This window comes from Bactrocera tryoni, chromosome 3, assembly GCF_016617805.1.
Source record: "Bactrocera tryoni isolate S06 chromosome 3, CSIRO_BtryS06_freeze2, whole genome shotgun sequence".
NCBI lineage: Eukaryota > Metazoa > Arthropoda > Insecta > Diptera > Tephritidae > Bactrocera > Bactrocera tryoni.
In genome coordinates, this window is record NC_052501.1 from 19,894,234 (window position 1) to 19,913,460 (window position 19,227).

A 19,227-nucleotide genomic window follows, 5' to 3' on the forward strand; every position below is an offset into this window, starting at 1 on the left:
GTGTGAGTTTTATGCTCATTATAACTTATTTATTTTGATTCATATAATTTGGCGGCACGGCGGTGGCATAAATAAATACAGACTTTAGATGCGTAAAGCGGAAGGCAGTGAAATTGATGAGAGACAGCACACAGCAGCGGAATATTCATGAAGCGCTGGATGATAAATTAGAAAGACAGTAGCGAGTGAAAATTAATAAAATACACAAATATATACACACACAAACACAGAAGTGTATGCTTGGCTGAAAATTTCAAGAATCACATAAATCAAAAAGCTTAGAAGAAAATACACACCAAACAACTTGTGGTGTCCAAGCGCGTTGTTGGTGAAACCCACCAGCCACTACAAGGAGGAAATGGCAAATACTTTCTTATTAGGCGATCAAAAGCAATTGAGGTCAGCAGCAACAGGCAACAAGCAGCATTAGCAACAACAACAACAAATGGAGAGAATGTCGCTATAAAAATGGGCAATATCACAAGCAACTAACAGCCACCAACAACCATAGCGATGCAGGCAACTTGCGCTTGTCCATAAACAACAGCCGTGCAGCAAGCAAACGCACAACCGGCACAGCGCGCTATGTGTGAGGCCGCGTGTTCTTTTACAGCTTTTCTTCACAACAAAAGCTTGGCGCGCGACCTCGTTGCCAGCCACGGCGGCTAACTCAAATCACGACTGTCCACACACAAGCAATACGGGAAAAGTAAAGGAAATTCAAAATCAAGCAACGCAGAACTGAGGGGAAAAAATACATCAAAAGGAAATCAAGTTGATGAAAAATCTTTCATGAAAGTGATCAGATAATTGCATTCAAGTAATTGACTCGAGCGCCGACAGTCGCGGCAAGTGAGAATAACTCTATATACCCACATATCTATCAATATATTATTTTTTTTTTTTGTTTTTTGTTTTTTTTTTTTTTTTATTTTGGTGCATAGAAATCGGGCGCGTTGATTTGACCACCGCAACGAGTTCAATTTAAGGTGGTGAATGGTGGTGGCCACCGCATGTACCACTTTTGTGGCAGGAATGAGTAATTGGCTTTCAAGCAACAACAATAACCACGACAACCAAGTGAAAGGGAAATATTTTGTGTCTGATTCTTTTTGGATTTCGTAGCTTAATTGCTTGATAGAGGCCTACATTTTGACCAAAATACGAAAAAGAAAAGCTTATTGCAGGATAGTTACGGTAATACACTGATTAATGCGATGGCAATAAAAATGAATGAATGCTGAATGATTTTTATTGGGCTTTTATAGAACAGTTTTGATTAAAGTTTAGAAAATCAGATGGCGGTCTTTTGTTTTGATTGAGAAATTTCAATTGTTCTCAATACTTAGAAAACTTCATTCAGCGAGCAATAAAATAACTGTTGTGTTTTTTATTTTTATAGTTGTTAGTTTGTCAGTTTCTGGAAGTTAATATTTGTTTTTTTCAATAGAAGTATACATTGTGACAAAAAAGTTGTAAATAAAAATTCATAATAATATGTTTTTAAAAATTCATAATAATCCGCACCAGATGTAATCATGCTATGCAAACAATTTTTGCAGTCCCTGAAGCACTTTTTGGGATGAGCTTCAGCTTCTTCAACGCATTTTATTTTGTCTCTTCGATTCAATGAAAATAGATTCCAGCGACAATTTCATCTCGGGGAACAAGAAGAAAATCACAGGGAACTAAATCTGGTGGATACGGTGGTTGGTCGATGGTATTTATTGCGATTTCGGCTTTGAATTCAGTCACTATCGTACTGTTTTTGAAAAAATTCTGTTTTATCGAGACGAGTCAAGCAAGAACGCGTTTTACACCCAAAAAATATCATTCAAAATTAGTCGTACGGACTCGCAAGAGGTGTCGAGCTCTCTTGTCGCTTTCTCTCCAACATATGCCCTTTAAGTAAAAACACTAAATACAACTCGACCAAATTGTTTTTGTGCATAGTACCTTCTAGAAATTCTTCGAATTAAATTTTCATTGAAATATGAAGGGTGTGTTTTGCAAGAATTATAACGCATATAATTTAAAGTTATTAATCATGCCTATATAGCTCTTCTCTTTGACTGTAACATTATGGCAGGCTTCATTTTTTAAGAAATATGGACCAATGATTCCCTCTGCCCATAAAGCACACGATACGAATACAGTGACTTTATGAGAATATAACGTCTTCTCAACAATGTCTTGTGTATTATCATCACTCCAGAAGCGACATTAACGTACGCATTCAATCAAAAGTGTGCTTCATCGCTGAACAAAAGTTTCTTGTGCTAATTGGCATCGGTGGTCAACTCGTTTTGGAACCATTCAGAAAAATATGACACGCTTTGTGGTCATTCGGATTCAATTCTTGTACGAATTGAATTTGTAAGCCCAGAAACCAAGATTCTTCCACAAAAACTTTCATAAACTCGATGGGTACAGCTCTAGGGTAACAATAGCATCTTTGTAACTGTGTGGCAGCCTTAAGAGTGCGCATTATACATTAGAGTAAACGTGGTGCGAAACCGATCCGAGAATGATGGAACTACTGACTCTGCTAGGCGAATAGGTTGCCAGAATATTGGACGCGTTGGTTGTTCCGGACTAAGTTTGTTCATTTGAATTGTCAAACCAAAGTGAATGCAAATCAAGTAACAGCTGTCAAAAATACCAACTCCGAAAACAGTATTGCCACATTGAAAACTACACTTCCAAAAAACAGCCGTTATTAGCTACAAAATACTTAAAAGTATTAGCAGGGTTGCAAATAAGTTAAGTCAACAATTTTTGTGAAAAAATCGCTATTGAAATAAAGTGCAAAAAAATATAAAAAAAATTAAAAATTCCAAGAACTGTATACGCAGTAAGAGTACCGTAACTTCTGAACATATGATTAATGTAAAATATTGAGTTTTTCCAAATATTTTCTCAAAGGTAAGCAATAAGCGCAGTGATGCGCAGTCGTTGACTTTAAGCCGCTTGTAATCCATAGCTGAGCTGCCAGCAACGCCAGTGACCACGAAACCACGTACGGCTTAACCTACATTTCGTGAAGAGCATTAGAATAAATTCTGTTATGTCATGTTATGGCCTTTTGGTTGCTCTGTTACACAGCGTACGTAACACTATTCTCTGAATTGCTTGTTTCACTAAACAAGAAAAAGCTTTTAAGGAATTAGAAGAAAAGGAAATTATAGACAGAACTTTTTAAAGCACTGTTGATAAGCGATTGAGTAATGTAGTAATGATAACATTGTTTAGATTTCTTATATTAATACATATTGAAAGTATTTTTATTTTTATTTTCATAACTCGACAATGTTATTCTAACCATATCCCAGCTATATTCATATTGAAATTCCTATTAAATCGAAGAAATTTCTTAATAATATTTCCATTTTTACTGTCTGCTTAACCATTTTAAAATAATTTCCCCAAAGTAATCAAAAAAGCATTAGCAAACAATTTCTATTATCTGCGCATTCTCTTCGCATGAATTCTCAATTCTTACTCAGTTTATCAATCATTTTAATTTAGCATCTTGCCACGTTCATTTCCTTATTGGGCAGCAATAAATCTAATTTGCCAACAATTAAGTTTGCGTTGTGGTTTTGGCATTAGCGGAATCTTACTGACCCAATTATCATTCCACGGTCGCATTTTGCTGATGATATGCGCATATGTATGTAAGTGTTTAATTGCATATATCATGCTACATGAGGCAGATCAACATTAATGCGGCGATTGTGCAAAGAAAGCCTTTCAGAATGTGCATATTGCATTTAGCTAAGCGAAACAAATGTGGAAACAAAAATGTTGCAAGACTGAAGATATTCCAACTGCAAATATGCTAAATGCACAGTTGGCTTGGTCACGGTACTAAAATGATATGTTGGAATGGATTTGAGCAATTAAGCCAACTGAAATGTGGAGAAAGAAATTGTGAAGCATTTGTTTGGCAATTATAGTTTTATAGGTCAGTTGAGTCAAATTATAGGAGTTTTAGCATATTTTCTAAGTGAATGCGCAGCGTACATACATACATATGTATGTATGTTTTCCTGTAGTATGAATTTTATAACTGTAAAGTGTGTTTATGTTATTACGTAATTGTAAATATAATTGGGAACAATGTTCGTATGCCAAATTCTGATGAAATTAAGCAGTTTTTTTTGAGTCAATTAAAGACAATTTTGTCCAAAACTTATTTTTGCGACAAGAAGCCGATGAGGCCGGTGAACTTAGCACTTAATTTAGCGTAATAGCACTAGTTGTAAATATTTGTTGCTTTGGCATAATATTATACTTTGTATTTCTTTACCATATTGTAAAAAAATTTGAAATTTTCGCGGAACAATCATATAAAAACTGATAAGATTTGGCTTGGTCTCCACGTCTGTTAATGGGAGAAACAACGTAGAAATTAAACAAACAGAGATTGGAATTTGTCTTATTGGTATCAGAGAAATAGCACAGGACCTCAACATATTTTGGTTAACGTTTTAGGTAAGAAGCGTGTCAAATCTAGTCTCATTTATCATCTCCTTTCGGTTAATGTTTTGGGTATTAATTGTGTAATGTAACCAAACGACTTAAATCTTTTGCAAAAATGACGTGAAGTAGAGGTAATAAAAGATATGTTTGAAAGCAAAGCTGAGAACCAACATTCTTAGTCCGGGTCAAATTTGATCAGCTGGTAAATGTATGGGTTTAAATAAATAAAAAAATCTTTAGTTTTAATTTCCAGATTTTCTTTACTTAAAATTTCCCAGAAAGGAAAAATTGTTCAAATTATCAGCCGACACCATTAAGGCAGCCAAAATGCGAGATTAATATTAAATTAAAGAGAGAGCAAAGGAAGAACTAGAAAACCTGGTAATCTTATTTCTGTCCAAGCCTACCTAAAAATGCATAAAAAACTACCCCTCCTAGTTAAAACTGCAGAATTGTTGATATGTAGGTATCCTGATTTAAAAAAAAAAAAAAAAAAAAAAAAAAATCGAAACAGCGCGGCATCTCCAAAAAAAAATTTACTAAAGATTGTGAAAATGCTTTGTCTTGAGAGTCTCTATATCAATAATAAATTTTAATTATTATAAGATATGGAGGAAAAGTGCAAATCAAGGGGGCATCTCTATAGTTGTTTTATTTAATTTAATTTTTAATTTCTTTATTTTTCTTGAATTTTTAAGTTGCTCTAAAAATGACAAAAGCTCATTGACATAGCTTCACTTTCTTTTGCCGACATTTTGTATTAAACTTTACAGAAATGTTGATAAGTATCATGATTTAAAAAAAAATCGAAACAGGCTGGCATCTCCAAAAAAATTTAATAAAGCTTTTAAAAATGCTTGGCTCTGGTAACCTTAATATCCATGGTAAATTTCAGTTATTTTTATAAAAAATGTACATAGGTGGCATCTCTATATAATTTTTTACGGATTACTGTTAAAATACTTTGCTTAAGCATAGCTTGTGTTATTTTTGCCTGCTCGTAATTTAGTTTATTTTTTTAAATTAATTTTATGTGGCAACTTTGTATAAAATTTTCAAGTTTTCTTTTCAGAAACCAAAAATTGCCCTATAAATAACAAAAGCGAGTTGACTTGGTTTCACTTTTTTCGCCAACATTTAGTGTTTACAGAAATATTGACAAGTATCATGATTAAAAATAAAATTTTAAATAAGGTGGCATCTATGTAAATAAAAAATTATTCTAAATGTTGTAAAAATTCTTTACCTTGAGGATCTTTATTCCAATTGTAAAATTTATTTCTTGTTACAAAAATATAAATCAAGGTGGCATCTCCATAAAATATTTTTCTAAAGATTGTTAAAAAACTCTGCTTAAGCATGATTTGTGTTATTTTTTCTGTTCGTAATTTAATTTTATTTTTTTAATTCATTTTATGTGGCAACCTTGTATTAGATTTTTAGGTTTTCTTTTCAGAAATCATAAGTTGCCCTAAAAATTACTAAGTCTCCCTATCTTTCGCCGGCATTTAGTATTTATCTTCACATAACTGTTGATAACACTTTAAGGTATATAAAATCCTGACAAAATTCTTAAGTCAAACACATAACTAATAGAAATTAAATCAAACTTGCGAAATTTTTAAAAACAATAAAAATAATATAAATTCGCACTAATTTTTAGTCATTGAATCCACAACTTCATGTTAAAAAATATAGTTTCAAATTTTATATTAAGTGAGTTCATAAATAAAAACTTAAGGAAAGTTAGTCATCTAATTAAAAATTAATATTTTAGAGCATTAAACTACGAAAACAAAACTACTTTTCTTGCTACAAATTGTAAAAAAAACTATTATTACGCAACATAAACTATTTTTCCAACTTTGAAATTATGTGTATGAAAAGAAGATTACATGCGACACAATGCCTTTCGAATTGCACACTCATAACTTAGAAACAGTTTCATAATATCGAGCAGTACTTTCTTTCACATATCAACAATCACAACAAGTTCGTTGCTTAAGTCTTTTCTCTTTGCTGAAAAAATACCCATTTACCTACCAGCATTAATGTACTAGTATGTACATATGTATGTTGGAACATGAAAGAATTGCTGAAAATTACATCACAAGCACACAATGCGCTTTATTATTATCGATATTTCTTCAAATGACACAGAATTATTACACACACACATACGCAGTAAAATATGTGTGTAACCGCCTCACAAGCGCTTATCGAAAGCCAAGAGGCAGTCAATCAGTTTACCGTTCGAATGCCGACCAAATGAAAAGAAGACGAAAAAAGTTCTTACCCATCGAGTCGCGCTGGAGAACAACTCAATTTATTGCTAATTGCGAGCAACAATAATTGGAAGTCAACGCCAATAAGTTGCATGACGCGCTGACTCTTCCTCTTTTTTGTTCTTCTTGCCGCAGTATGTCACGATATTTTCATGTTTTGCGTGACTATAGCGAATTATGTAAACATGTGTGCTATAAATATGGTATATATGTATTTGTGAGGCACTTGCAACACACACAGACACAGAAGAGTTCTTTTCAAAACAGTTACAACAAATGCTTAAAAAGTAGCGAAACGAAAGAAATGAAGAACATTTACACCTTAATGTCATAATTATAGCGCTTGAAAGCATAAAAAGACACAGAAAAGCGCCATACACACATACACACACATCTATATATACAGCAGAACTGACGCAAGCGCACGATTTACACACACTTATAAGTAACACCAATAAGAACGCCAATGAATTTATACACACAACAATCAATAAAATATATTTTTTTCAACAACAACAACAATCACACACATTGCTATGTGTTTCTTGTACTGCCCAATATGACATTCGATCGCTGATGGCTTCTTTTGCCAGGCTTTTATGGCCGTCATTGTCGACTTAACTTGCCAACTGTTGATTGTTTGGTGAATCTTTTAGCTGTTTTTGCGTTCCGTCTTTGATCACTTCGTTCATTTTCACTTATGCTAACGGTTAACAGCTTAGACACACAGCTAACGGTTTATGAGCGTCGCTCAAATTGGCGTTGAAATTGAAGGCGTCGGCGCTGTAGCGCGAAGCAACGGAAATTGTGTAGTCGCAAAACAGAAAGCAACAACCAAAAATATGGAAATTGTAAACATGAGAATACTACAAATATAACAACAACAACAAGTGTTAGGCTAATGTATGCGTTGCATGGACTTTTGTATTTGTTTAGAATAAAGTGGGTTATGTTTGGATTTAGACACAAAAAGAAATAACAAAAACAACAAAACATGTAAATCAGCGATCAAAACGTTTCACCGTTAAAAAAAATGTGTGTTAAAAATTCACTACTGAATATTTCTATTTTTTATTGCTTTTTCATTTTTTCTATTTAAAAGTTTACTATTTTTACTTTTTTGAATTAATTTTTTTTTTTTTAATTTTTATTTAATTTTTTATTTAAGCAAATTTTTATTTTAAATAATTTTCTGTCAATGAATTTTTAAATAAAAAAATATTTTAATAAATATTTTACTTTGTTCTTTTACAGTTCAATCTGGTCGTAATATACGACATTTACCCTGCATTGTGCGAAAGTCTGGTCGCTCGGGTGTTTGTATGTTCGCCATCGATTGTATTAAACAGAATGGCACACATTTAGGCACGTGCATTGATCGTTTCTATTTTGGTTCATGTTGTCAGCTGAAGGTGAGTGTAATAGTATATGCTAAGTATGTGTAAATATCGGTAAAAGCATATTTCTAAGCAAATATTTACAGAAGGATTAATAAAAATTAATATATTGTAATAATGGCCTAATCTTGCGCAGTCCAAGCAATTTTAAAGTCAGACTTAAGAAAATACTTAAGAACTTAACCAAATACTTCAGAACTTAATAAACTTCATTGACAAAAAAACTAAAACTTTTAATAAAATATCTTAATGAAATACTTAAGAACTTAACAAAATACTTTAGAACTTTTAATAAAATAACTTGATGAAATACTTACATAAAAACTTAACCAAACACTTAAAACCTTAAGTTTTTAACAAGATAACTCAATTAAATATTTAAGACCTTAGCAAAATACTTTAGTTTAACAAAGAAATTAAGCAAATTTAAAGTCAGTCTAAAGAAAATACTTAAAAACTTGACAAAATACTTCAGAACTTAATGAAATTCTTTGACAAACTTAAACTTTTAATAAAATATCTTAATGAAATACTTAAAAACTTAACAAAATACTTTAGAACATTAAATAAAATAAATTGATGAAATACTTACATAAAAACTTAACCAAGTACTTAAAACTTAAGTTTTTATTAAAATAACTTAATGAAATACTTAAGAACTTAGCAAAAAACTTTAGAACTTAATAAAATTCTTTAACAAAGAACTTAAACAAATTTTAAGTCAGACTTAAGAAAATATGTACTCAAGTACTTAACAAAATACTTTAGAACTTTTAATAAAATAACTTGATGAAATACTTAAGAACTTAACCAAATACTTAAAAACTCAAGTTTTTAACAAAATAACTTAATGAAATACTTAACGAAATAATTTAAACTTCAATAAACACTTAAATACTTAATTACAGTTTGAGTACAGTTAGTTAATTTTTATTTGCAATTAACAAAACAAGAAAAAATGTTAACTTCGGTTACATGGATGCTGCCATATAATACCCTTCTCGAATAAAATAATTTTTCATGCTCATGTTAACTTTATTTTGATCTGATATAGGGGGTTCCGACAAGCAGCCAGTAGCTACTTAAATAGTAATTAAGTAGGGTGTGTGCGAAATTTTCTGTCGATATCTCAAGAACCGAGCGACTATTTCGTGTACATAGAATTTGCAGAGATATCAAATTCAGAAGTGCAGTCGAAGTTGGCTTTAAAAGCGATGAAAGGGTGCTGTGCATCGATCTATTTTTCTAGAATGTTATCGAAGATTTAGCGCAAGGTGAATATCTGGGCTATAGAGGATTTACAAGGCCTAAAACCACAATGACAAGGTCCAATCACTTCCATGACAACGATAATTGGCGCAGACTGGAGGTTCCCGTTTGCACTTGTTATGGCTAGGGCAGAGCACACTTAGATTCCTATCGTAGCGTGTGCTTACGTCCTACCCTATTCTGTAAAAAAGATGATGCATGCACCTTGCCAATTCTTCGCCACCGCATTTGAATAGCTCGGCCGCTATGACATATGCTCTTCATACTTTTAATGTATTGGAATTTCTATTCCATCATAAGCAGTTGGGGTTTCGGGTCCACCAACTCCGAATTTCGCACTTTTACTGCCATTTAGGAGGTGGAAGAGGTGTTCCCTCCATAAACTTAGTGTGCTTTGAGCTTCGATAACCAGATTACCGTCTTGTTTCTTAAGTTAATATGCTGCGGTCTTGAAACCTTCTTTAAGTCCCCACATCTTGTGGTAGAATTTTCCGAGTCCGAGTTGAAATTTGGTCCACTACATTTACGCACGTCTAGTGCACTGTATACATGCCTTCTGTCTATTACAACGTGGTTCCGTTCAAAAAGACCTGTTTAGGGTACTCTTTTTTCAAAAGAATTCAGAGTTATCGGGACGAGTCGAGAAAGAAAGTGTTTCATACTCAAAATATCCACCAAAATATTCAAACGGACTCGCGAGAGATGTCGTTCTCTCTTGCCATCTCTCTAACACTTGCCTGGCGATTTCAACCATTTTTTAATATTGTCATCAGTTGAAGAGGTCGAAGGTCGTCCAGAACTAGGCATGTCTTCAATGATCTCTCGACCGTCTTTGATGAAACTGACACAGTAAGCCTTTTCCAACATTCCCAATGATGCCGTACATGAAATTTTATTAAAAATACAAAATTTTAGACAAAATTCTCTGCTCGAAATTTTTATTCCTTGTAAAAATCGCAAGACACTACTGAGGTGTACCAACTTAAGAAGCTGCTGTAGACAGTTCGGCCTCATATTTGGCATAGTAATTAAAAGCAGTCCAGCCAACTTAGCAAAATACATTTTTTATAAATATCATTTACCCCGGTAGTTTAATTATAATTTCAATTTAAAATTAATTTATTCCATTTTTCATCTTTCACGTTTCCTCCAGGATGACGCTGCACTTTTCGCGCCCGAAATCAGTGACAATAGCATCGATCAGAATACGATTTCACATTTTCCCCACGAGTCGACCACACTGCCTACCAGCACACTGTTCAAACTCACCACTACCGGACCGCACCACACAGTACAAAGTAGCAGCAACAGTATTAGCGAAACGGTGAGGAATGTAACACAAAGCTATTTACAACAAAACAGTCACCTTCACGGCACTAATGGCAGTAGTAGCAGCGACAAAGGTGATACAACACCCATCATAACCACGAACAGTCCAAAACCAGTTAAGTTGACCACAACTGCTGCACCGAAACGTCCACCAGTGCAGACCACACAGAAAACGTCACAGTTTGTTGTGCGTACCACAGCGAAGCCAACTGTTGCGCCAACAACAATAAAACCACCAAGACGCAAAACTACAGTTACGCGACCTGTGCTCACCACCACTTCAAACACACAACTGGCTACGCGAGTGGAAGTCACCACACAGCCACCAAAATTCTTCACATTTCAGATTGTAGAGACGACGACGCCATCGGCAGCGGAGGGTAATATCAAATTAGATGAAGTGCCCACCACGCAACGGCCAGTACACACCACGAATCGTTATCGACCACGGCCGACAACTACCGAAGTGCCGACACAGTTTGTAACGACCACCCTTAAGCCAACAGATCCGGCTAGATTTACCACGCGACCTAGACCTTTGATTAATCGACGACCGACGACTAGTCGGAAACCGCCGCAGACAAAACCACGTCCATCGTCAAGCGCTAAACCCACTAGGCGGCCAGTGGATACCGACGCCAACGAAGCGGTGAAACCAATTTTATTGAATGTCACCACAACCGGCAGTGCTGCCGTGGCAACAACGCATCGTCGACCAACACCGACAACAGCTACAACTATAAACAATGATGAGTTCCCCACCACGGTGCAAGAAACCAAAGTGCCACAACCAGCGGAGTCAGTGGCGCTAACGACTCATTTGCCCAGACCACGACCCCAACCAACAGCAGAAATTGTGAAGGCGCCCAAACCAAGTGCGGGCGCTGGAACTACAACGGCGGTACCGGCAACAACAACTTCTACAACAACAACCGCTGCGCCCACTACAACACGAGCTACAACGAAGCGTCCAAGCAGTACAACAACGCGCACGAAACCAACAACGCCCAGCACCACCACCACCACTACAGCAAGAACAACAACAACGCAGAAAGTAACAACGTCAAAGCCAACGACGTCGAAGCCGCATAGAACCACTACAACAACAACCACTACAACAACAAAAGCACCTATCAGCAGCACCACACCAAAATCACCGACCTTGACTACGGAGTCGCCTAAAGACGAGCCGCCAATGATTGAGTTAACCACAACAACGCCTGGTTTAATAACTTGGACGAATGTGGACAACGAGCCGACGACCATCAATGCAACTTTCGAGTGGGGTCCGCCACCAACTGCACTCACGCCAGATGTTAGCAATAAAACAGCTGATGCACCGGTCACCACAAATGCCACAGGTAAGTCAGAAAAACTAACAAAGAACGGGTGTATAACGTAATGCCGACAATCAAAATCTCGAAATTTAGAATCCCGACACTCAAAATACCGGCAAATCAAAACACCGACAAATCAAAACACCGACAAATCACAATACCGACGAATTAAGAAAAGGTGGCGTTGTTCGTTCGAGGCCCTGCGGCCTTCGGCCTCCGGCCACGAACACGCTCAGGATCATAACCCTTAGTCGGCAGAATTCTCTTTCTGTGCTTCGATAGAAATAAGGGCGTACAAGATAAAACATTTTTCACATGTCGGCATTTTGGTTTGTCGGGGTTTTGATTTGTCGGTTTTTTGATGTGTCGGCATTTTGAATTTCGATATTTTGAGTGTATCCCACAAAGAACGCTAACTAAATTGCTTACTGTATATTTGAAATAATTGTTTTTGTTGCCAGTTTTCACCACATCATCGCCACCCATCACCAGCACCATGATATCCGTTTCAACCAGTATTAGTGAAATTATGAGCAACATAACCTCCATTATGCCCAAACCAGAACGTCCATCGTCGGTGATGAGCACACGTCCACCCAAACCAAAGCCAACTAAGACGACGGAGAGTCCAGCGCCGAGCACGACGACTACGCCGAGTAGTACGAGCACATCCACAACCACAACGACAACAACAACGGCGAAACCGAAACCCAAGCCCACAATACCGTCAACAACAAGCACCTCAACAACCACCACCACTACAACAACAACTGAGTCACCCATTGAAGTAGTGGAAGAAACAGCGTCATCAACAACGAGCGCCGAGCAAAGCACTGAAGGTTTCTCCACCACTGGCAGTGGCATCTTTGGCACCACCGATTATAGCACCGAAGATTTTAATGCCACATTGTCGTCTTCGACATCGGCGCCGGTGAATTCGCTGGAAGGCATGGATTACAGACAAAGTGAGTGATTCTTGTTAACGATTTATTTATTTCTAGTTATACAGTATTATAAAAACAAAACAAATGTTTTGTTGTTGTCAGGAATAACAGGTTATATCTAATTAACAGGGTAACCCTTTTCGCAAAAATAATAATAATAATTTAAATCTCACTTATTTCGGGTTAAATTTTCAACTGACTGATTTAGTTATAGGCATATTTGCTTCAGGAAACACAGTGTTTTCATAAACCTTCTAAATGAGCGGAAATTGTTGATATACGAGCGTTTCCTTTTGTGTACCTGTTACACATCTGGTTCTTGCCCTATCATCCTGGACGTTGCCGCAGAGCGAGCTAGTTCGTCGGTTAGCTCATTGGCGGCTACCCCTTTATGCCACGGCACCCATATTAAGTGTACCCAGTTACACACTGATAGGCGGTTCAGCCTTTTTATACACTCCTCAACTAAAAGCGATTTAACCTCATACGCTGAGGTCGCCTTCTTTTGATAGTAGTGCCAAAACGAATCTTACTCTCCGCCACAGTGGTTTCAGCAAATGGATAGAGTTTATTGCATACTGGATCCGTCACGTTCCTTTTCTACAGTGCCTTAATCACACTTGCGCTGAGAGCATACTCATACACCAATATTTCTCAACAGATTACTGAAGAAGCCGCTCATTTGTCAGAACCGCCGGTAGCGGAGGATTAGAATATATAGATACCATGCAATACAAACTGAGCTATCAATATCATGTCCTTATACAAACATCTTTTTTATTTGAAGAGATATTTTCTCGAAATTTGTTATGGATTATCCAAGAAATACATATAACTTCTGAAAAAAATTATTAAGATCGGACTAATATAGCATACAGCTGACATACAAACTAACCGATCAATATTAAATTATTGTATGGAATCTCCTGTACTTGTTAAGGCTTCGTACCCAGATACAATTCACAAACAAAGGTTGAACTCCTCAAAAAAATTTTTTTCGAAACCGAATTCAATACGTCAAGTTATGGTTAAACAAGCTAAACTGACTGCACTTAGTCACGCTTTGGATTCAATAAGGAAATCATTTTGATTTTTTGATTTCGCCTGAAAAGCGGCTTACGAAAGTGAAGTAAACGCAAATTTACCGCAAATGACAGTAAAATTAATTTACTCCGTTTTAAATGCGAATAATTCGAGTTGACATTTGAGTGAGTCAAACAGAGCGACAGGAAATTCGTGCGATGAGTGCGGCGGCGCGAGTTCACTGAGCACTTGGAATTGATAAACACAAAAAACGGCACCGAACGACATGAAGCCAAGACACTTACAACACTTACAACCGATATGTAAGTAATATGTATTATCACGGTATTTTTAAGCGCTTCAAACCGAAAGGGTCACTGACTCCTTCGTCAGCCTTGATTTTCTGCGCCAAATAGAACGGTTTGAAGGTCCACATCAAGGTCGAGGCGAGCAAACGTGCTGCACTTCACTCTATTTACGAGCGATACTTGCAACAGTCATGTGCCGCACGAACGCCAGCACATGCTGCAAGAAAGCATGATGAGTCTACTGCTTACAGAGTCTTTCTTTTTTTTTTTTCTTTTTGCAAAACGTGCCATGTTCTTCTATTTTCGTACATTGTTGTTGGCGCTTCCGCTTGTGGCCTTTCGCGCACGAAACATAGCTGCATGCTTGTACTTTGGTACTTTAGCCGTGCTGCAAGAAGTTGAAGCGCTTGGATATGGCAAGGCTCAAGGTGCAGTCGATAATGTTGCCATTGTTGCTGGCGTTTATTTTTGGCTTTGTTGGTAGCAAATTACAGGTTACATTCGTTTAGGCACTCCTTTATTTGCGCTTCTTTCTTCCGTTGCTTTTGTTCGCTGGCATTTTGTTCGTCGTGCTTTAGCTGCTTGTTGTTGCTTAAGAAGCATTTGGCACTGCAGTAGGAACAAGTTTCATTTGCCGCACGCCAACAGTAGACAAGGCATTTATACAGCATGGCAAATAAAGTGGCTTGATATCGTGTGGCGACTGACTTAATTTTCCCTTGCGCTTAATTGGCGAGGGTAAGAGATTTGTAAAATCCATTGTAGAGGCGCCACGTGTAAGCGTGCGTCACTTAACCCCATTTGCGCTACTGGAAATAGATTTGAAGTGATTTATTTTTGGAAAAGTAATAAGGGCGCTTAGCTATTATTTTCACGTTTTTATTTCACTTTTAATGAAAATGTTGTTCAGCGCACACTAGGCAATGACAAAAAACTTAGGCTGTTAGTAAGTTATATCTTTTTCGATTTTTCAAAGTATACAAACTTGCAATAAATTTTTTTATTTTATGTTGATCATATGATGAAAAGTTGTATACTTTATAAGGATCATTCAACCTCTCAGTATAGTGGCATAATATAAATAAAATCATTTGACCATTTGAATACCATGAAATAGTCAAAAAGAAGTGTTAAACCATTACACATTCCGTCATTTATTCTAATTTTTCTGATGTAGCATCCCTCTACGAAATATTGCTTATAGCTTGCCTATGATCTTTTGATATCTCCGACACAGAATAGGACAGGAACTATTGCCTAACTGTTAGCAGCACAATTCTGTATTACTGGCATTTTCACCTCTGTCATTATCGTGACAGCTTGTCGTTCTTTGATATTTCACCATCATGACAAAAGTTCTTTTAGACCCAGACATCTTAAACTATCATATTTTATTTAAAGTTCTCCAATAAGAGTGATATGATTTCTTTAAAGAAAATCCACAATAAATGTTAAGGTAATTCAAATGTTTTTTTAAATGGTGCGAAGTACAATCGCACAATTAAGTTCTGAATATAACATCATTCAAATGGCCTCCACGACTTCTTTTGCAACAACGAATTCGAAGAACTCAAATTTCGAGTACTATTTCCACTAAATCAAGTCGTATGTCATAAATAGCTCGGTCAATATTGACTTCTAAAGCTTTAAGAGAGTCTGGTTTATTGCTAAAGACCTATCATCTTAAATAACCCCACACGAAGTAGTCTAATGATGTTAAATCACAACTCCTTGGAGACCTTTAATGTCACAATTTCTTTAAATAATTAAATCTCCAAACTTTTCTCGCAATAATTCGGTTGTTGCACGTGCTGTGTGGCACGTAGCTCCGCTTTTTGCAACCAGATGTTGTCAAGATCAACTTCTTCCAATTGCGGCCATAAAAAGTTGATTATCAACGACCAACGGTGTCACTAGCTTCATTTCGAAAGAAGCACAGACCGATGATTCCAACAGTCCAAAAACCGCAACAAATTGTCAATTTAGGTGAATGTAATGGTTGTTGATGAATAATTTGTGGGGTTTGAGAAAGGAAGAAAAGTTGCAATTGGAGAATGATATTTGTTCTTGCGTATATCTTTCCATGATAAAATTGTAAACTTTAATGAATACAATGAAAAAAATTTCAGTTCAGGACATATTAAAAATAGCCAAAACGACATTTAGTAGTCATAATCCCTCTTGGAAAACCCGGTATAATAAGAAGTGTGTCATACGTTGGGTGGAAGGGCTCAAAACGAAATGACCACCAATCCAAATTTAAACAAGAAAATTTTGTTCAGCGATGTAGCTCACTTTTAACCGAATGAGTACGTTATTATTATATTATTATTAATATAATTGTCGCATTTGAAGTAATAATAATTCAAAAGTCATTGTTGAAGAGCTGTCCCATGCACAAATGGTCACTTCTTGATGTGATCTACATATGAGCAGAGGGAATCTTTGGTTCATAAATCTTCAAAAATGAAGCCTGCCATAATGATACAGTCAATGAGGAGAGCTATATTGCCATGATTAGTGACTTTTCCATGCCTGAATTGGAGGATGTTTGGATTGGAGGATTATATGAAGGAGTACTATGGAGATAAGCCCGAGACGATTAACGGCTTGGGAGAGCATATACATTTATTTCAGTTAGCCGCTGCGGTCACTACCTTGAAATTATTTTTAAAACATAATAACAAACCCTTATCTTTAAGAAAATCTATAATTTAAGCCATAACACTAAATTATATGAAATTTATTTCCTCTTGAAAAACACATTTCTTTATCAGAGAATGAATTTTTTTAAACTATAGTATAGAAAACAATTAAAAAAGAAAATAACAAAAAAATTTCGGCTGCATCCCAGCTATAATATACTCAACAGCTCTACTTCCTATAGCTTAAAAGATTTTCACCTTGGCTTTGATCGGTCAGTTGATATGACAGCTGTATATAACAAGGTTAGGTGTCGGCGATTCCGACAAATGAGCAACGTCGAAAAAAAAAACGAAAAAAATTCCAGATGGATATTTTAAAAATTGAGTGATTATTTTGCGTATATAAAGATAAACGTACACACAGACAGACGCATATGACTAGATCGACTCAGAACATCACGCTGTTCATTTAGAAATATATTTATAGGGTTTCCGACATTTCCTTCTTGGTGTTAAAAATTCAGGGGCAAACTTAAAGCAGGAATAAATATGGGTAATGTTGGACTGTGTGCTCACTTTTGCTTTGATTTTTGTTGATTTGAGCCTTAGCAAAAATCATTAATAAGCAAACACTAAGCATTGATTGAGTTTTTAACAAAATTTCAAGTAAGTAGTAGTTCAAAGTAGTAACTTTATAAAAGCCAGTAGCGTAGCATACCACACTTATTGAAACGAAATTTGAGTTTTGGTTATAAAATGGTTATCATACACTCATATTGAGACAGAAGTTGAGATTTGGTAATAAAAGGTTATATATTGGCTATTATACCCTCCTATTGAAACTAAATATGAGCTTTGGTTATAAAATGGTTATGATAAACGGTTATAAATTGGTTACATAGTGGTTACATATTGGTTATATCTAATAGCTGAAGCTTAAAATTTGATGTACACATATATGTAATATGATGCAGCGAATCGTAAGCAAAAGAAAAATCCAATTTCGATTTTCGGTGACCATATATAATCGAATATTGCAAGAGCAAAAGTAGAAAAATGCAAAAATTTAACATTACTTTTGACAAATTTTGAATATCGTCACCCAAGCAAGCATGAAACACAAACAGAAATATTGTACGGCTGATGCTCGGCCCTCCACAAACTCTAAATTTCATTCGTTGAACAGCAATGAACGCTAAAGACCGCTAGTCAAATAAACGTAACAACAAAAGCAAATTGCAAGCAAAAATTTCTGCGAGTTCCACTTACATATGAAGTTGGTCCAATAAACCTTGACTTTGGCCGCTGCAGCCGTGCATATGCTGCTCATGGGCATCGTAAACAACTATTTGCAATATTCTGCACTCAACCTGTTCCAGCAGCGCTGCGTACACTGCACACGCGTCGGTTTATCTGTCTGATGGCGCGAATGCAACTTGCTACAGCAATGGTGGCTACGCGCAGGCGCAAACATTAAAGCTGCAATCCAACGAACGAATGTGCTTTTGTATATATGTATGTACGTATTGATATTTTCACGACGTTTGGTTTTTGTACGATTACACGGCTAACTCACATGCGGGACGTGTGTGTGTTTTTCGCCGCCAATAAACTTCGTGGTCATTCAACACACACAGCTGGCGGTCGTCTTGCATCAAGATAATTGCCTTAAAACACAAATCGGTCAGTCAGACATTCGCTTGGTTCGTTGATTGCCTGACGATGGCCGTTGGTCATTTGAGTCAGCGAAGACGTCGCACAGCCGTTGGTACATTGACTTAAATAGCCGATGGCGAATGCAAAATCATGCACTCTCAGCTGCACGCCACTGTAACATTGCATTGCTTGCAAAGATAAAAAGTGGCAAAATAAAAATCGCGTGAGTTATACGCACATTTGACCCGCGAGTCGCGCCATTTGTGGCACAAAATCTGCTGATGGCACGCACTCACGCATGCGCACACACACATACACACCGAAACGTAGAAATGCTTTTGCTGCGTGTCTGCTAAAGCCGCTTGCATACGCCTGTGCGCAAATTAAAAAATTTGATTTTTCTTCTTTCTTAATTTTGCCGCATTTATCGGCGCTCCTTCGCGTTAACTGTAAACCAGGCTACGGTGTTCGGTTGCAATCGTTAATGCAGCAGATAAGGTTAATTGATTATGAAAATGCCAACGGTTTACAATCCGCTTGTCTGCATTT

At 36.3% G+C, this 19,227-nt stretch overlaps 1 protein-coding gene and 1 long non-coding RNA gene across 2 annotated transcripts in view; one reads left to right on the forward strand and one right to left on the reverse strand.

Moving 5' to 3' along the window:
• LOC120770278 overlaps window positions 1–19,227 on the reverse strand; it is a 270,998-nt gene that overhangs the window by 101,793 nt on the left and 149,978 nt on the right. The gene's annotated exons all lie outside the window — the stretch shown is intronic.
• Window positions 1–19,227, forward strand: part of LOC120770261 (serine proteinase stubble) — a 30,584-nt gene that overhangs the window by 5,923 nt on the left and 5,434 nt on the right. Inside the window, exons 2-4 of the mRNA XM_040097571.1 lie at window positions 8,025–8,182; window positions 10,590–12,126; window positions 12,564–13,067. Coding sequence (XP_039953505.1) covers window positions 8,025–8,182; window positions 10,590–12,126; window positions 12,564–13,067 — 2,199 coding nt within the window. The remainder of the gene's footprint in view (window positions 1–8,024; window positions 8,183–10,589; window positions 12,127–12,563; window positions 13,068–19,227) is intronic.